This window comes from Pectinophora gossypiella, chromosome 9, assembly GCF_024362695.1.
Source record: "Pectinophora gossypiella chromosome 9, ilPecGoss1.1, whole genome shotgun sequence".
In the NCBI taxonomy this organism is placed as follows: Eukaryota; Metazoa; Arthropoda; class Insecta; order Lepidoptera; family Gelechiidae; genus Pectinophora; species Pectinophora gossypiella.
The window spans coordinates 5403549-5422588 of NC_065412.1; the positions used below are offsets into that span (position 1 = coordinate 5403549).

General features: G+C 39.0%; 1 protein-coding gene across 7 annotated transcripts in view; it reads left to right on the forward strand.

The window, feature by feature from the left end:
• Positions 1–19040, forward strand: part of LOC126369849 (intermembrane lipid transfer protein Vps13) — a 45359-nt gene that overhangs the window by 1454 nt on the left and 24865 nt on the right. For all 7 annotated transcript variants that reach the window (XM_050014413.1, XM_050014414.1, XM_050014416.1 and 4 more), the window contains exons 3-28: positions 1641–1838; positions 3060–3283; positions 3982–4120; positions 5097–5295; positions 5935–6220; positions 6429–6543; positions 7244–7481; positions 7800–7933; positions 8238–8361; positions 8825–8977; positions 9322–9496; positions 9956–10149; positions 10399–10468; positions 11080–11227; positions 11469–11734; positions 12015–12255; positions 12775–13007; positions 13239–13394; positions 13926–14165; positions 14298–14513; positions 14713–14994; positions 15318–15481; positions 15754–15881; positions 16333–16487; positions 18234–18374; positions 18721–18946. In XM_050014413.1, coding sequence (XP_049870370.1) covers positions 1641–1838; positions 3060–3283; positions 3982–4120; positions 5097–5295; positions 5935–6220; positions 6429–6543; positions 7244–7481; positions 7800–7933; positions 8238–8361; positions 8825–8977; positions 9322–9496; positions 9956–10149; positions 10399–10468; positions 11080–11227; positions 11469–11734; positions 12015–12255; positions 12775–13007; positions 13239–13394; positions 13926–14165; positions 14298–14513; positions 14713–14994; positions 15318–15481; positions 15754–15881; positions 16333–16487; positions 18234–18374; positions 18721–18946 — 4845 coding nt within the window. The remainder of the gene's footprint in view (positions 1–1640; positions 1839–3059; positions 3284–3981; positions 4121–5096; positions 5296–5934; positions 6221–6428; positions 6544–7243; positions 7482–7799; positions 7934–8237; positions 8362–8824; positions 8978–9321; positions 9497–9955; positions 10150–10398; positions 10469–11079; positions 11228–11468; positions 11735–12014; positions 12256–12774; positions 13008–13238; positions 13395–13925; positions 14166–14297; positions 14514–14712; positions 14995–15317; positions 15482–15753; positions 15882–16332; positions 16488–18233; positions 18375–18720; positions 18947–19040) is intronic.

Below are 19040 nucleotides of genomic sequence, written 5' to 3' on the forward strand. Positions count from 1 at the left end.
TTATCAGACCACTTAGCATGCAATGGACTGGAGCTAATAATTGTTACTACCTAATAAAGTTCAGACAGGATGACATCATAGCTTCAAATAAGTGACCCAGCCACTCACACAAACAAAAACTGAAGGTCACCTGTGTACATTTATATGGTGATAACATGGAATGGAACAGGCTGATAAGTAACTTAACAAATTACTGAAACAAGTTTCCTGGTTGGTTGAATAAACCAATAATTTTAACTTGTCAAAGTCCACTTTTTCAGTACAATAGTTTAATAATGGAGATAGGATTTTAAAAGGATATTTAGCTTTGAATAAGTAATACAGTTAAACTAAGAAAATGTTTAACAAAACATATATTTAGTATAAAGAAGTACAAAAATATATATTTACATTGCAGTAAAGGTAAAGTCAAGTTCAACACATATCTATCCAACGTCACATTTTGATAACAAAACATTATGCACATTAAAGTTTGTATAATAAAAATCTTTTGGGAATTTTCTTAATATTATTAATATATACTGGATGTGCAATTCCTTATTGTCTTTAATAGGGTATGGGACTGGGTCAAAAATAAATTATAAAATGCTAATCTAGAAATAGAAGCCAGTCTAAAATGATCAAAATCGGAAAAATAATTTTCGACTTAGTTGCGAATTTTATTTATGAATTAAGTAACATCGAGTATGACGTTTGACCACTTTTATTGATGATGTCACAGGGCAGTATTTCCACACTAACTCCAAAGAACTTTCGTTTTAATGTATTGTAAAATGTATCTCATTTGACTACATTGTCAAGTAGTGAGTAGCCTATTAAAAAAACATTCTATTGTTTATATAATCCATTACATGTTAGAATTACGTAATCAACAAGAGTTCATGGCCAACTTTGTTTTGTGTTCTCACATTAAGGTTGTAAGGCCCAGATGCCTTTTAAACCATATTGGTATTGTAATATTATAGGGATATGTACAATTAATTGTGTAAACATTATTATTAAAATTTAAATGAATTCACAACTTAAAATAATCCAGTCTGTTATTTAATTTAAAATTAGCATATTGAATGCATTATGACTACACAATGTGTAATATTGAAATAAATGATTACTAACATATTTAAGGAAACTACAAAAATGTAAAGAAATAGTTCTTAAAATACACACATACCTATAATTTAACAAAAATTTTACCACTAACCACTTTTTCAATGACAATAATAATTGCTGATGTCATCTATTATGTTATTCGTCTCGTATATATTTCCATCTTAGGAAACAGTATTTTCCTACCCTGTACTAGCTAGACTATTGGCCGACTAGAGGCTTTAGACTGCGTTTTCATAGACGCGGAGCTGTGCGGAGATGAGCGGATATGGGCAGGAATCGACTAATTAGCGTGAGGGAGAGAGTGACAGAGCGTCTTCGTTTTTCGCACATCTCCGCTCTTCTCCGCCCATCTCCGCGTCAGTGGAAACCTGGACTTATGAGGTTTAGCAATTCGCTAGTCGGCCGAACCTGTTGTTGGGCTAACTCTGATTACTATATTTCTCATAACATCTTTAGATATTCTTTTAGCAGGTACTCACCAAATAAAGCGTAAATATGACATTAAGATTTTATGTTCTTATCTAACACAGGGAAACTCACGCTCAAAATTCCATGGAAGAATTTGTATGGGGCATCTGTGGAGGCGACGATAGACCGTTTGTTTCTCATAGTGAACCCTAATGCTGAGGTGAAGTATGACCCTGTGAAGGAAGAGAAGAATGAGCTGGCCGCCAAGCAGGCTGAACTGGCCAGAGTTGAAGAAGCCAAGAAGAAAGAAGCGGAGAAAGGTTTTTTTTATTTTTTTAAATTTGTTAAAACGAAAGTAGCGACTTATGTGGTTGAAAGCTCAACTGAATGTATGAGTAAGTGAGCAGCATTATTTATAGGCAAAAACGCACTCGACGAAATATTTTTCGAGAAGATAGTGACGAAGATCAAGCTGATGATAGGTAATCGATTTTCACATAGGTAGCATACACCATTACTAACCAGATACAGAAAGACCAGTAAATGTTGGAATCATTCTAGGTTCAATGATCTAGTATATCCATGATAATTACGTTGAATAAATGATTCTGATTTCTGATTTCAGTGAAAAAGCGAAATCTGTGAATGAAATGCCAACTAGCCTAATATATTTATAGTCCATTCAAAAATGATCTTCATAAAAGGTAAACAAACCTGTTACTACAAAGAATGTTCGAATTTCACTTAAACTACGCAAAGTATTCTTCTAATAACATCCGTAGCACTCAATAGATGTATGATTTCTTAGCTAAATGTGAAATTAACGTAAAATAATTATTAAAAACACATTTTTTCATGTAAAAACAAAAATCAAACAAAAACTCACACAAAAAAGTTGACATCATAAATTCTTGTTAATCTGTGGCTAGTGGCTAACTGTCAATTTGACGATTAGTGATGAGACATTTCATTCAGGTCAGGAAAACGAGTCAGTTCCGTGAATAACTTAAGTGAGTGTACTGTACTTAATAAGCCGAAATGCGCAGAAAAAATGACTTTCAAAGTGAGTTAGTATAACCACAAAGAAACATACAATATATATTTTAATATTATCATACAAAATATTCAAACAACCCAAGAGAGTCAGTTCATTTTGATAAAATAACTTGAGCTAAAATCAATTCACTAGTATGCAGTTTGACACAGATAAAAAATATCGGCAGCCATATTTGTTTACCTTTTATGAAGATCATTCTTGAACGGACTATAGTACGTTTTTGGATTTCATAAAATAACATTGAATTTAATGTACAGCCAGCTACAAAACTTGTATGAAAAATGAAAACGCTTCGCCTTCTGTTTATTGTATTTTTAACGATATATTTAGCGACCTAAAGTCATCTCGAAAAAACAAATGTGAAAAATGAACGATTGACATGGAATAGTAAATTATTATTAAAGGAAGAGACGTTTAACTAAACAGTCTAAATATGAGGACTCACTTTTTTAAATTTTGTTGGTAATTACATAATTATTTTTAGATGAAAACAAACTCGACGAGACATTCGTCGAGAAGTTGGTGACGCAGATCATCAAGAACGTTCAGCTGACGATCACAGACATTCACATACGATATGAGGACAGTATTACTAACGTAAAAGCGCCATTCTCCTTTGGAATTACTCTTCACAATCTCTCTGTCCACACTACTGACGAGAATTGGAAGCAGACTGTCATTCAAGAAGCTGTTACAAAGATTTTTAAAGTAAGTTTTTAACAGGAGAAGTGAAACACCGGACACAAGCTTCCAGTCAATCAACCGAAGGTTGTGGTCTAGTTAGTAGCCACCTCAGGGGGGTTAAAAAGGCCACATCGAAGCAATTCATCTAAAAAAGCATTATTGCAATTTGACAGTTGCGCATATAAAAGTAAGTGCGCAATGCACACAAATGTCTAATCCAATCTAATCTAATCTATCCTATAAGATGCCACTGCTGGGCAAAGGCCTCCCCTTCCTCTTTCCATTTTTCGCGGTCCTGTCATTTCACAAACAAACAAATGTCAAATAGCAATATTGCTTTTTTAGATGAATTGCTTCGATGTGGTATTTTTAACCCCCCAGACCTCCGGCGTAGGTTAGGGTTGTACCTAACCTTGGAGAACTTGTGTTCATCATGGCCGTCGACTTTACATTCTTCTACATGCGGAGCAGCACATATCTAACACTAATGATCAGCTGCACCAAAGGTTTTAGATTATAGAATATATTCTTGGACGTTATGGACAATTTGACATTAGGTACCTATTCAATCGTTGTTCCAAGAAAAAATAAGTATGCTAAATAGATGGTATAAAATGCAAAACACGTCTCACCTAGTAAATGGGAAACATTGCTATCGGATAAGACATAACAGTGTTATCAATTTAGTAAACATTTCAATAATTTTCTATTTTCGTTTGCAGATATTGTCTTTGGAAGGATTAGCGATATATTGGAACCCGACGACGGAATTATATTCAAGGTCGGAACCAGAGAAGATCAAAGAAAGGTTGAAAGCTGAAATAGCTACGAAGAATTCTCAGCCTGATTTCTATAAATATGGTGAATCCTTTGAAGTATTATAAGTTTATCTTATCTTATCTGATGAATTACCTGTTCATACTTGTATACACGGTTTTTTTTGTATTCTTAACTGATTACATTGCAAATGATTATGATTCATAGTAAATCTTCCTCTAGTCTCAGTAGTACGGTTGTTTTGTCCGGTCACGTACTACTGAGCCCTTTTTAGTCTCATTAGTACGGTTATGACGTCAAACCGAACTGTTGAGCCTATAGCTGTAGTTCGGTTAGTGGTGGGCAAAACCTGGTGAGACCACGAGTCCGAAGGGCTTTAAATAACAGCCGGCATTCGGGCAAAGCTCACTCTGCAGTGAACGTTGGCATATCTAAAATAAAATTGCATCGTATATAGCATCTTAATATGAGTAGAAGAGATGAAATGAATGAAGAAGGGAAGTTAGGCAGAAGAACAGGTTCTAATTTTTTCACAAAGAAAATTATTTTGGTTCCGATTTTTACTATTAAATATGAGTACTGAAGTAGTACTGAGGTACTGAAGTTAAGTACAAGAAGTAAGTAAGTTATGTTTTTTACAAAGAAAATTATTTTCGTTCAATATTATTTACTATTTAATAAAAAATATTTCGCTTTCTAATACTTTTTGTGATTTTTATATAACCTCCTTAACCGGACTACTGATACCAAAAAAGTCACATAAGTTCGGTTTGACGTCATAACCGTACTAATGAGACTTTTTTGGTATCAGTAGTTCGGGGCCGGACAAAACAACCGTACTACTGAGACTAGAGGTAAATCTTTGTTTACTTTTGGGTTTTAAGAACTTAGGATTCAATGACATTTCGTTATTTTCTGATTTTATGAGTCGAAATGATAGTGATTACGTATCGTCATTTAGTTGCTTATAGTACTTTATACATTTACTGTAACAACTTGACTTGATTATAAACAGACCTTATTGGTATGGTAGAATAATACATAACTCTGTGAATTCCAGCATTGGGTCCAATAAACGCAACTGCGAAACTAAAACTGAACACGAAGCCTGAACTCGATATACCAAAGTTTACCATTCCGAAGGTAATCTTGAGTTTAGACATGCAAGAGCTATCTATCAGTCTCACCAGGGCACAATACCAGGACATGATGCTTCTAGCAGATTCCATGGACAGAATGAACAAAGGCGCACCTTACAGGTTTGTTGATTTGCTTATGCTAATTGACTATCCGACCGTGGTCTCCACATAAATACATTTCAAACGAGCATACAGCTCATTCAAACTTGGTAACGTGTATGTACACTTATCATGCTGTAAAAGGTGTAAACAATATGGTGATTGAGGTGAGATTTGTTTGCTTAGATAAGTATGGCAAGGTGTTTGCCAGAGTGCATACTTGTTTTACATTAACGGAACATACCTACTTATGTATATGATGTGATATAATTTTGCATTTGAAATCTACTACTAGATTATGAATGTGTTGCCATTTACGATACAATTCAAATTAAGCGGGGAATATTTCCTGATCACTTGTGGTACACCGGTTTGCTTGTCGGTTCGCACCCCTGTACCGGACTTGCACGAATGAGATATAATTTATCTTAAGTGCAGTTTTCACTAACAGTTGGCTCGACCATTATATACGGCAATATGGCTCACCGCCATCTCGTTGGGCTAACAGAAGCTGAGGTGAGGTTACCCCAATGAGGATATAGTTGTGAGCTTGTTATATTATATTTCCAGGTTGATTTGGAGCAAAAATTAAAACGATTTAATTATCTATAATGGTAACAATATTTTATGAACTCTTCTAAAAATAGCAGCTTCTTCCAGGAAGTACCGTCCAGATGTAAGAACATATAGAGGCCACTACAAGGCATGGTGGAAGTTCGCGTATAAGTGTGTTCTAGAAGAGGAAGTTCTACGTAAGCGTAGAAATTGGGATTGGAACCATATGCTGCAACATCGTATGTTGTGCAAGGACTATGCGTCTGCGTACCAGAATAAATTGATTAACCGGGGCAAAGTGAGCACCGAGCAACAAAGTACGCTAGACGAGGCTGAAAAGAAACTAGATCTCCTGAATTTAGTCGTCATCAGGCAAAGGATAGAAATGGAAGTAAGTGTTAAGAATAAGAAACCTTCGGTTTTGTCGGGAACCTGAGATTATGTATTACTTTGGAACAGGGTGTTTGAATACGCTCACTGATAAGAATTATCCAAGAAATGTTTCTTATGCAACTTTCAATTTGGTTCTGTGCTAAACTTTTATGTATTAGATTTGCATGTACTGGTTTAGTGATAAACCTTGTTATCACTCTTCCCAGGTGGAAAGACTTGGCAGATTAGAAGAAGAGGCGCGAAAGACCCGCGGTTGGTTCAGCAGTTGGTGGTCTGGGGGCACCTCCAAAGATGAACAGATTAGCGCAGAAACTGATATATGTAAGTACGATGTAAGGACCCGCGGTTTCTTACTTTAAAAAAATGTAATCATCATATTGCAGGGCAACTGTCTCGCTCCATTTATCTTTTTCTAGTTCATGTAGCAGTTAGATGCAACAGCATTCTAGTTTAAAAAGCTGAATAGTGTTAATTTTTTTTCGAAAGAATTTTCGGCCTGTGATTCTCGCTCGACTTATAAATTAAAAAAAATTCTTCCAAAATGTATTCTACGTATAAACTTTTTTACTTCAAACCGTTAACTATTGTAAATCTACATTATTTGCAATGGTTGCAATGTAAAACGTAATTAACATAATGCAGCTGTTCACGCCTATTAACCACCGTTTTATACCGTTTGTGATGGTGACGAACTTCCGTGCCTTTTTCATTGAGTATGTTTTATACTAATAACAATATAATGTTTTATCAAGCACTTGCGCAAAGTAACTGATTAAATATTCCACTAGGTCGATGGCTATATATAGTACGTTTATGATGATTGGGATACACGGGAATGTGATCATGAGAATACGTTGGAGATTTTTTATTATGGCTCTTCTTCTTGTGGGTTGTAAACTCGAAGACTGTCCCAACCGACCCAAACATAACACTTATTATTGCTCCGTCACAAGCTTCTGACACGGCTCACCCAATTTACTTGCATCCTTCGCCAGTCTCACAATTTCTCTTTCCTCAACAGTGAAACAGTTCCAAAACGCAATGACCTCGGACGAAAAGGAGAAGTTGTTCCGTGCGATTGACTATCAAGAGAACACCAGTCCTTTACACTTACCGACGGAGTATGTTGCGGTGGAGGGCGAATTCTTCCTGGAGCGTCTGAAACTGACGGTGGTTGGTGACACGATGCCCGTTCTGACTGCCAGCGTTGACGCCGTGTCTCTGCACACTTCGCAACGGCCTAGCGCTAATGCTATCAGGTATGTAATGATTAACAACTTATTAGTGTTTGATATGTCCTTCATTTAATACGCCTTCTCTATAAGTAAATACACCCTCCATCCGTTATGGAATATAGTGCTTTGAATCGGGGCCATTTGGACAATTTGATCATGAAACTGTAAGTAACTTACTACTCAAGACTGAATGAAACAGAACGGTACTAGGTACAGCTTACAGTTCTACTATTGGATATTTTAGGAGTTCCGCCAGATCTTGTGTACATTGATTTATACGATCTAAGTACACATTACGTATATAGTGTCGCGTCATACTAAAGATACTTCATTTGATTTCAGAGTGGATGTTGATATGCACACATTTACCGTCTCCGGAGTCCAGCAGGGCGACTTTTTGCCGCTTTTGGTTGTCTCCAAAGAGGTGACGCAGGACGTCAACTTGTTAAATGTCCTTTTCGAGACGAATCCTATTGGTAAGAAACATTCCTATTCTCTATTCGCTACTTGAAATTAGAACTTAGGAAACCTCCAGAAAGTTATGAAACATCAACTTGGATTTATAATGGTTCTGCTGTTCTGAATAGCGATCCTTGTACTAGAATGTTGATGATAGAGGCATTTGTAAGATTTGGCTAAATGACAGAATAGACTGACCGATTAATTACAGAACAATTGGTTTGTTAATGTTTCTTGGACTGTTTAAATTTGTTTGAATTAAAGATTTATCTATTTTGTAGGATAACTAACCTAACCTAAACTATTTCGTTGTTTTTTCAGATGAGTCATGTAACCAAAGAGTAAAAGTGTTGGCTCGACCTCTACAAATAGTATACGACGCACAAACTGTTATAGAAATCGTAGAAGTTTTTAAACCTCCAACGGACTCCTCCGCTTTGACAACGTGAGTATATGAAACTCGTTAATTTCGAATGACTAAAATGCTGCTTTATCACATCAGCTGGTAAATATGTGTTATAGTTTTAAAACAAAGCTTTTTTCAGCAATAATGACTCCGATTCCTGCAGACACCTCATAATTTTATTTTAAGCTATATCCGTCATTTCCTTATTCGCCGAAAAGGAAAAAGAGTAGTGATTAGTGAAGCCTTCTGCGGCTCAATTATAACTCTAACACTGCTGTCAAAGGACTCTGTCTTATTAATCTAATATAATTATCATAATTATTCTCGTTTAGGAAATTTGATACAAAATTCTATTCAAAAAGCGATTATCAGTTACATGGCTCATGTACGAAGTTTAAAACATAGCACGGGTATAATGACTTATATCTCTTGTCTCTTTCGCACTATGCTACTATATCTCTGCCCGACTATCAAGGAGTCAATCTACTTCTTGTAATTTCAGTTTACAAACTGCGGCAGAGAACAAGCTGTCGGACCTGAAAGAGAAGTCCGCGCTGGGCATGCAATACGCCGTACACCAACACACGTTCATTGACCTGGACATCGACATCGCCGCCTCCTACATCGTAATACCGCAGACCGGCAAATACAAAGGGTAAGTTCCACCAATCAAATTAAATATTGGGTATTACGCAAATACCGATAACATGAAAGAAGAATGTTTGTATGGTAAAAGTCTGTTCAAGTCTGGTTCGTAAGACTACTATCATTCATTCTCTCTACATGTTCAAAGTCCAAATCATCTAAGCATCCCTTTTTCATTTCTTTCACTACATTTCCGTTCATATCACAACACTTATTAAGTAATGTTTTTAGGCGAAGCTGCTGCAGGGTGATATAATAAACAATATTGCTACGTTTAGAAGGGATACTCCTATATTTGATTGAGGAACTGTGAGACTATTCATTATCAAATGATATATATTTAAACTCTCACAGCGATGAGCAGTGCGTGGTGTTGAAACTCGGTGCCATATCGGTGAAGTCAGCGCCGCGACAGCACAAACTGGACGTGGCCAAGATGTACCGCGAGGGTGCCGACGACATCCGCGTGCTGCGCGAAATCACCAAGCACAGCTACGACAAGATCACTCTGGGGCTCACCGAGATGCAGGTAACAAGGCGAAAGCTACACAGACGGTGCACACCGCGCACCGTGTACTCTTATGGCACGCTAAAAGCTAGCATCTGAAACGCTACAAACACTACGCTCGAAGTACTTGTATATAAAATATGAAAAAGACGCGGCGCAAAACAGAAGTCATTTCTGTCTGGCGTTACATTACGTCTCCCGTTTTGCAAAAGGTCCGACCTATCCTGATTATTTGACAGGTCCGATTTTTTACAAAAGCAATTACAAGTTAGATCACATACTTCCGAAACACATTTATCGGGTATGACAGTTATTTCTGTACGGCCTTGATGGTTTAAAATTATGAAATTTTAAAGAGCTTATCAGTGACTAGGGGGCTGTGTCGCAGATTCGCCTGATGTTGTTTGATGTTGTCGTTGTTGGTGTTGTATGCAATTTTAGCAATCAAGTATTCATGTACGATCACGGTTTTACCTACAGATCGTAGTGGCGAAAAAGGGTGAAGATTGGATGTCTGCGATAGTGTCGAATGAAGCCACGTCGTTGCATCTGCTGCAGCCCACGAACCTAGTCATACAGATACACAAGTGTCTGATCAGCGACGACCCTCGCTTGCCCAAGACCAAAGTTATGGGCGAACTGGAGAAAATTGCTATCAGCGTTTCACAGGACAGGTGAGTTAGAACAATTTCAATGTTACATACGACGTAATGAGATGTTTCTGGCTTTCTGGTGTTTGCGTGTCAAAAATGTTTTTTCTCAGAAAAAGAATTTATGAATTTCTACTTTAATACTTTGCTTATAGTATCAACTCTCGCATATTTACTACAATCGTGTCATCTTAGTATTGTTGTGAAATAGATAAATATGAATTAATTGCGTAGGAGTCCCAAATAGACACAATATTTATTTATTGTTCACAGGTTACTGACGTTATGTGAGATATTGGTTAGTATGCCACTGCCGCATTCTGAAGAATCTACTCAACTAAAGGTACGTATAGTATAATTTGTGTAATGAAACTCTCCAGCATTATTTTCGCCGTTTACTCTTATCTAGTTACTTTATTTTGTTTAAAGATAACTATACAACAAATTGCTTATTTGACGACTGGCGAAGTCATGGGAGACAATGTTATGAATACAGATACCAAGGATTTGCCTGGGGTAAAATAATGTAAAACAAATATATAAATTAGAATCACCAGTAACGAAGTACACTTTTATTAGCATTAAACAAAAGTCATAGTACTATTTCGTAGTAAAATAATATACACTAGCTGGTAATTTGTTACATAGTGAATTAGATTTTGTATGTGGTTAATTCACGTAAGATTAATCATTTCGTTTCAAGGGTAATTGTTCCGTTTAGAATCATTCTAATTGCAAAAACAGCAAAAACCAATCACTGGTATTATGTTAACTTATATTCGTACATCATTTTTCGTACTTTGTATCTCCTGATTGTCCAAGAGTGGGATGACTCTGAGCTTAGTAAGCCACGTGAAAATCGTGAAGCACTATAAAGTATCCCCGTGGAAGTGAGAGTCAAAAGTATTCCAAAACTTCAACAGGCTCATTTATCAAATCTTATGAAACCAACAGTCGAGTGAATCAAAGTCATCAAGTCTGTCGCTGCTCAAGTACTTAGACCCCGCGGAGAAGCAGAAGCGGGACTCTGCGCGCTCTCAGAACAAGATAGAGGAACCCACCGTGCAGCTTACTGAAGTTGAGGCCTTCTTTATCATGAAAGGTAAGGAAATGAAGGACAGTTAGCAAATTTATTGGAGCAAATATTTTTTCACGATAAAGCTACACTAACTGTACATTAGGATATCTTGTTGGTTTGACGCACTTACTTGTAGACACTTTAGGCAGAACAGCCAAAAAATAGCGCCACCGAAGGGAGTAGGGCGCACTTTCAAAAGTTCCCTCATGTATTCGGTATTCCTGAAAACCCTTTTAAATGATTGTCTTTTGTTTTTTCACTCTAGAACTAGTACTTTGCGTGAATCGCAAGACGTTCGACGCTGAGCGCGGTTACGACAAATTCCTCGTGTTCTCATTGAACTCTCTGGAGCTGACTGTGACGCAGAAGACATTTAACCTCGAAGCTATGGTGCGGCTGGGGTCAATTAACCTGTCGCACCACAGGGTCGGCCATCAGATGCTCGATATGATCGAGACTCCTGAAGAGAGGACCGGCGATAACACCGACAACGTCAGCACGCAGTACTTGTTTACTATTACGTATTGTAATGTGAGTATTGACAGGTTTATTAACGGGGTAGTTATTTATATGAAATGTATGTACTCTTTCGTACCCCTTTCATACTAACAGGTCTTCCCATAATAGTGGTGGATTTGTTTTTGTCTTTTTCTTCTGCTTTTACTAGGAACGCAAAACCCCAAAAAAAAAAATGTCGCTACTATAAAACTGCGTTTGTATGACAAATCTAGCGTGAAAATTATTTTTGAAAGCACATATTACTTATTTTGTCAAAGGTTAAGAACAATCTAGAACACATCAAAATTTGCAGGTAGACAAAAAGTGCCCGGAGTTTAGAAGCGTGTACGGCTCAGTGGAACAGCTGATCGAGTTGGACTTCACTACATTGAAGGTTCTATTTCATCTCGAGAGTCTACAGGAGATCTTAGTGGTCATAAACGAGTACCAGACTCGGCTGCAGGCGATACAGAACTCTGTAGATAGAATTGCGAATGCTGGACCGCTAGAAACTATTATGGAGGAAGAAGAGTTCTTAGTTTCCAAGTCTAAAGGTAAAGGACATGTAGTTATGAAACTTGTTGAGGATGTAAATTGGTTATTTTAGGTTATTCTAGGTTTTAAAATATTTTTTCCGTTCTTCAATATAAAGTGACATTTATACGTAATTGATCTATTGGAACAGACGAGAAGTTTTAACGAAGGTTGACATCTCCCTAGCGTTATTCCGTTTTCACAAGGTCCGCTTAATTTGTTGGTTAAAATCTAAACAACGCAATTTAAATACACGTTAATAATGACACGATCAATGATTATCAAGTGTTTATCGGTGAAGGAAAACATCGTGAGGAAACTCACATTCCCGAGAAGTGCGTTTCGAAGGAATGTGACCTTACTTGTATTGGACCACCCCTTGGCGGGTTGGATGGTTGGTCAGATAGTCGCTTGTGTCAAATAACTGAACCTGTCAAATCTTCAGGTTAACGCTGGGAGATGATGACTATTTACATACACCAATCTAGCTCTACTTGTCTGTAAATTAGATCCTGATACTGAATTTTCATATCTATTAGTGAACGTCGCAAAACCATCTGGCAAAAAGTTGGTGGAGAGCATTCAAATGAAGATGATTGCGTTAATTCGCAAAGTCGAGATAGAGTTCGCGACGGACCGGCGTTCATTGTCGATTATCGAGCTGCAGGGCGCAGGGGCGGGAATGGTTATCAAGGCTTCGTACACTAAGGTCGACTGCTCCATATCCTCGATAAGCGTGAAGGATCCCAACCCTGGTTCAATACATAAGGAGGTGAGATATATATATTGTAACTCGTGCGAATTAGCTATATTCCTCGCGAAGGAGTTGTGTACTAACGAGTTGTCTTGTTGTAAATGTTATTGAAGTCAAAAGCAAGTTTTCAAGTGCTATAGATGTAGTTGGTCGTCGTAAACCAGTTATTCGTTTACTTACGATGCGAATTCGTGTCCAAAGTCATATTTCAAGTACCCACAACATTGTGATGGTGACATCTGTCTTTAGATCCTCAAAGTCCTCGGAGGTGACGTCATCAACGTGGAAATAGTGATGTATAACCTGGAGCAGTACCCGACTGCCGGCGACGTGGACATGTCCATTGACGCGCAGCTCAACCAGCTACGGATCATATTCCTCAACTGGTTCGTCTCATCTATGCTGGTATGGACTTGTGGATTTTTCATATTAAAAAAATGGCATAAATCATTAATGCCGATTCTAACAAACGCAAACTTAATTTTATTTTAGTGCGACAAGTCTATTTAGTTAGTTATTTAGTCCAGTCCTTTAACAAATGTAAGAAAAACATAGAGCTAATTTTGGAACTCTCATATTAAATTTAAATTATGTTTGTGCTTGCCGGAATCGGTACCATTCTCTACCTACGAAGGTAGTGACTGTCATGCGTATGTCATCGGCTTGCTTCTCCAGCGGGGAGCGTGGCCGGTTTCATTCCCAATACCGGACTTGCGCCAATGAGTTTTATTTGAAGTGCAATTTCCAGTAACATACTTGTTGCCTATCGACCGTAATATTATCTTTATAATTGTACTTGGAGGGTTTTTTGAGTAATGCTGTTGTCCTATTGTTATAGACACTTAAACTTTGATTTTGTGCTTTGTGTAGTAGTAGTAGTGTAGTATGTTTTGTAAAATATTATACTTGACGCTGATACCACCACCCAACCAACAGGAATTCCTGAACAACTTCCAAACGGCGCAACAAGCGATCATCGACGCGTCATCTCAAGCGGCGGATGCGGCGCGCGCCACAGCTCAGACCGCCTACCAAAATTCCACTAAAGTGGCGTTGAAAGTGCGCCTAGCCGCGCCCATTATTATAGTACCAGAGAATTCGCAGAGCATGACCGCCATCATCGTAGACCTCGGCAAGATGACCATGAATAACGGTTTTGTTGATGTCACTGACGCTGTGAGTATACCTCGTTAAATGTAGCTTGATGAGAATAACAGCAGGACGAAAATGTAGTAAATAGACCAGAATATTTTTTTAAAGGTCCGTGACAGGGCTTATTAGCTAATAACGATACGTTCTTGTCAACAGCCGGAAAGCAAGAAGGTGACGATCGACGAATTGACGCTAGAGTTGGAACAAATGAAGGTGTCATGCGCGCATTTGGACCAGGGGTATTCAGAGTTGCACCAGGAGCGCAAGTTACTTCGGCCGACGTGCATCAAATTATTCGTACGACGAAGTCTATCTTCGTGGTACCGCGCTATACCTGACCTCGATATCTCTGGACGAATGGATACTATCGCAGTAAGTATAGCTTAGGGTGATAAGGTATATTTTCTAACGCGTAGAAATAAACCTAAAGTTTACTGATTGATAATTCTCCAGAAAATAAAGCTTATTTTATCTCTAACATATATGTATACAAGCTTCAGTAACTTTATAAATCAATTTCACATATTGATATTTTCTAACGTCTACATATTTATTGTCCAAAACATTTCAGATAACGATTGGCCACAGTGACTACAAGAGCATCATGAAGATTTTGAATCAGAATCTTCAAGAAGGGCAGAAGAAAGTGAAGTCTCAGAACATTCCCAAGTCTTCTTCGAAGGCGGCTGTCAAGAGTCAAACAAGCAGAGTTCAGACTAAATCCACTGTGGTATTGGAGTCAGGGTCTCTTGGCACGCCGTCCGATGAACAGACAGCACAACTACGAACCACTATGAAGTTCTCATTCACTATGGACAGCTTCGTCATTGATTTATTGAGTACTACTACTTCGGTAAGTATCTTACCTATATTTTTCACCGATTGAACTTTAGGGTTAAATTAGTTATTAGGTTTAACAAATAGCCAGAGTCAACACGGCTATTATACTTAGATTGATTTATATTATGAATTCCATCATCAGAACTGAATTTTGATAAAAATGAGTTCTGAGTAACAAACATTAAAAAACAGCGAATTGAATAATTCCTCCTTTTTTGTAGTCGGTTGATAATGTAGATCTGAATTGAAAAAATATTGCCTAAGAAATTTTAAATTTAAATAAAAATGGTTTGATCGTTTTTGCCTATGTGAAGGTTGAAATTTTCGTTCCTATAGAAAGGCAACGAGTACCCTACAGACGTAGAGCTGGCGCGGTTCAGTCTGACGCTGCTGTCGGTAAAGGGCAGCATGTACTCGGACAACTCCATGCACACCTCACTGTTGCTCGTCGACTGCACTATGGACGACATGCGGCCCAACAGAGGTGCTAAGATCACTCGGTAAGCTACTTGAAACATCTTTTAGTTTCAGTTTCATAGTCATAGGAACGTGCAAGCCTCACAAAGGAAGCGGAAAAGAGACGTGCGATATCCACTAATTACAGTGTGTGAAAGATAAAGGAAGATGTTCTATCTCTCCCTCTCTCTTTTGGTGACTGGTCGATTCCTTCACATGTTTGCTTCTTTTCGCTTTAGTGAAAACCCAAACCATTATTCAGCGAAATGATCAAGCTATTATTAGGACGTGTAAAACATAGATTGCATTTTTTTAGGTATCTGGAGAGGCGGCGTGAGAAATCAGCTCCAGGGTTTCATGGCAAGAAAACCATCATGGAGGCGCAAGACAAGATCCGCAGCATGATCGATATCACGTACACCATGAAGAACGATGATACCTTTAGTAAGTGGTTCTTTCCCTTTTTATGTTTTTTTATGACCTCAGTTATAATCAAAGTTATGAGGCTTATTTTCGCCCTTCCTTCCGGACTCTGGTCTGTTTATAACGGTCCGGGAAATACCCTTCGGCGGACGATGTTCTACAAATTTATGGAGTGGGAGTTATTATTCCATCGTATGATTAAAATGTTGTAACGTCCGGTTTTGTTAGGTCTTTTTACTAAATTATAACATTATTATTTTCTTGGGCTTTCGTCTACTAAAGCGGAGAGAAGAGGAGATGAGTGGTCATGAGTAGGAATCGACCAATCACTGCGACCAATCGACAGAGCGACAGCGTGATATTTTCTCTCGCTCACTCGCACTCTGAGATTAGTTCATTCCGCACGTCTCGTTTCCTCTCAGCTTATGTCGAAACCCATTTGATTTTATTGACTGATCTGTGGTATTTGCAGTCGACATGAGGATATTCAGTTTCAACCTGATCCTGGCGATGGACTTTCTGAACAAGATAGCAGAGTTCATGACGACGGGGCTTGCGCAGGAGCACGCCCCGCCTCCCGTCAAAGAGCTAAAGCCCTCCTCCGAGAAATCTCTCGCCATGATGTCTGTGAGTCTTAAATCCAATAATAATTGTTCCTTTGATACGTTTCGAAATTTCAATCTTAAATCTATTTAAACAGAATGAGGAACTTTTCAAGCTACGTTCCAAAAAATATATAGAGGATGCGATGTACAGATTTAACGTGATAATTACCTAGTTTTTCATTGTTCGGGTATATAATTATTCAAAAATATAATAGAATAGCAGAGGCATTTATAAAAAATATTCAAAAATATAATGGAATAGCAGAGGCATATATAAAAATATAATACTACCGAAGAGTATAATCTGCCACTTTGCTTGGCGTTTGTGGACTATGAGAAAGCCTTTGATTCGATCGAGACCTGGGCTGTGTTGCAGTCTCTTCAGAGATGCCAAGTGGACCATAGGTACATCGAAGTGCTAAGGGACCTCTACCAAAATGCCACTATGTCAGTTCGAGTACAGAACCAGAGCTCTAATCCGATCCAACTGCAGCGAGGAGTGAGACAGGGAGATGTCATCTCTCCGAAACTGTTCACTGCTGCATTGGAGGATATTTTTAAGCTTCTGGACTGGAAAGGATTTGGCATCAACATCAACGGCGAGTACCTGACGCACCTTCGATTTGCCGATGATATAGTCCTAATGGCTGAGACCCTGGAAGACCTGAACACCATGCTCGAGCATCTCAGTAACGCATCCCAACGAGTGGGTCTTAGCATGAACATGGCAAAGACAAAAATTATGTCCAACGACCATGTCGCACCCACTCCAGTTCAGGTTGGGAACGTTACACTCGAAGTTGTAGACCAGTACATTTACCTAGGACAAATAATCCTGTTAGGTAAGTCCAACTTCGAGAAAGAGATCTCTCTTCGGATCCAACTCGGATGGGCAGCGTTCGAGAAGCTGCGGAATATCTTCTCGTCCAGAATACCTCAGTGTCTCAAGACGAAAGTCTTTGACCAGTGCGTGTTGCCAGTGATGACCTACGGCAGTGAGACGTGGCCGCTTACTATGGATCTCGTGAGGAGGCTCGGTGTCGCTCAGCGGGCAATGGAGAGAGCTATGCTCGGTATTTCCCTGCTGGATCGAATCAGAAATGAGGAGATCCGCAGGAGAACTAAAGTCACCGACATAGCTCGGAGAATTGCAAAGCTGAAGTGGCAGTGGGCAGGACACATAGCGAGGAGAACCGATGGCCGATGGGGCGGAAAGGTTCTGGAGTGGCGACCACGTGTCGGACGACGCTCAGTGGGTAGGCCCGCTACAAGGTGGACCGACGATCTGGTGAAGGTCGCGGGAAGCCGCTGGATGCGGGCAGCGCAGGACCGATCGTCGTGGAGATCCTTGGGGGAGGCCTATGCCCAGCAGTGGGCGTCATACGGCTGATGATGATGATATAAAAATAATTGTTGCTAGTTGGATCAGATATGGTATAGAATTATGTTGCTACCTATATAGGTAGCTATATAGGTGGCTATATAGGTTGCTACCTACATGATGCTCTTCTTTATTTTGATCAGAACAATAGTGGGCGAAAGATGTGTCGTGGCTGAGTGTAATAACAAGGGTCATCATTTATACCCAAACACAAATATAAAAGATGCACATGTCTGTTATCCATGCAATTAGAAGGTGAAACGAAGATAACTCCGTACAGCGCCATCTATATATTTTTTGGGGAACGTACCCTGGAAAGTATCTCATTATTTTGAGTGATTGTAATAGTATATGCATTTCTTAGTTATTGTCTACGTGTTGTTTCAGAAAAAGAAGCTGACGTCAGATTCGTCGGGAGAGATGGTTCCTAAACAGTCAATGATGACCGTCAACGTCAAGATCGAGCAGCCAGACATAATACTCGTCGAGTCGCTCGAGCAGAAGAAGTGCGACGCCCTAGTTCTTAACGTCAGTATATTCGATATACATTTTTTTATTTTAGGCGTTCCCAAAAATAACCTTAGACGCTCCTAAATTGTCACCATAGACGAATACGGCTGTGTAGTTCAGCGTTTGGATAGCACTCAATATAAATCATTACCTTACAAATGCGTAAAGATCTTAATTTTCTACAGTTTAGGATATTGCAGGTTGAATCAACTGGTTGTCGGAAAAAGTAAGACGATTCCGTGCTTCAGAAGACACGTTAAGCCGTTGGTCCTGGGCTAGAAGCCGAAATGCCTGGAGCATTGTGGTGGAGTATGCTCCAGTATGCTCCGGTTGATTGAGGGTTGAAACTATAACTTCCTTACAGATGGAAGCACACTTCAAGCTGCGTCAAACGTCTGAGCGCATGGTGGCAGACGGCGGTATCTCCGGTCTTCAGATGGTGGTATGCACGCTAGGCGGCGAGGAACGCGACGGGCCGCCGCGGTACCTGCTGGCGCCGGCGTATCTGTCTCTGGCCGTGGCGCAGCCGCCGGACTCTGGCATGCATGTCGATATAGCTGTCTCGGATATCAAGATCACTGTCTCGCCTGGTAAGTGTTAACAACCTTGTAAAATATCCGAGGAGCAGACCACAAAGTAGACAGAGTCTATCTGTTTTGCGCCGCGACCCTTTCATTTACTTTT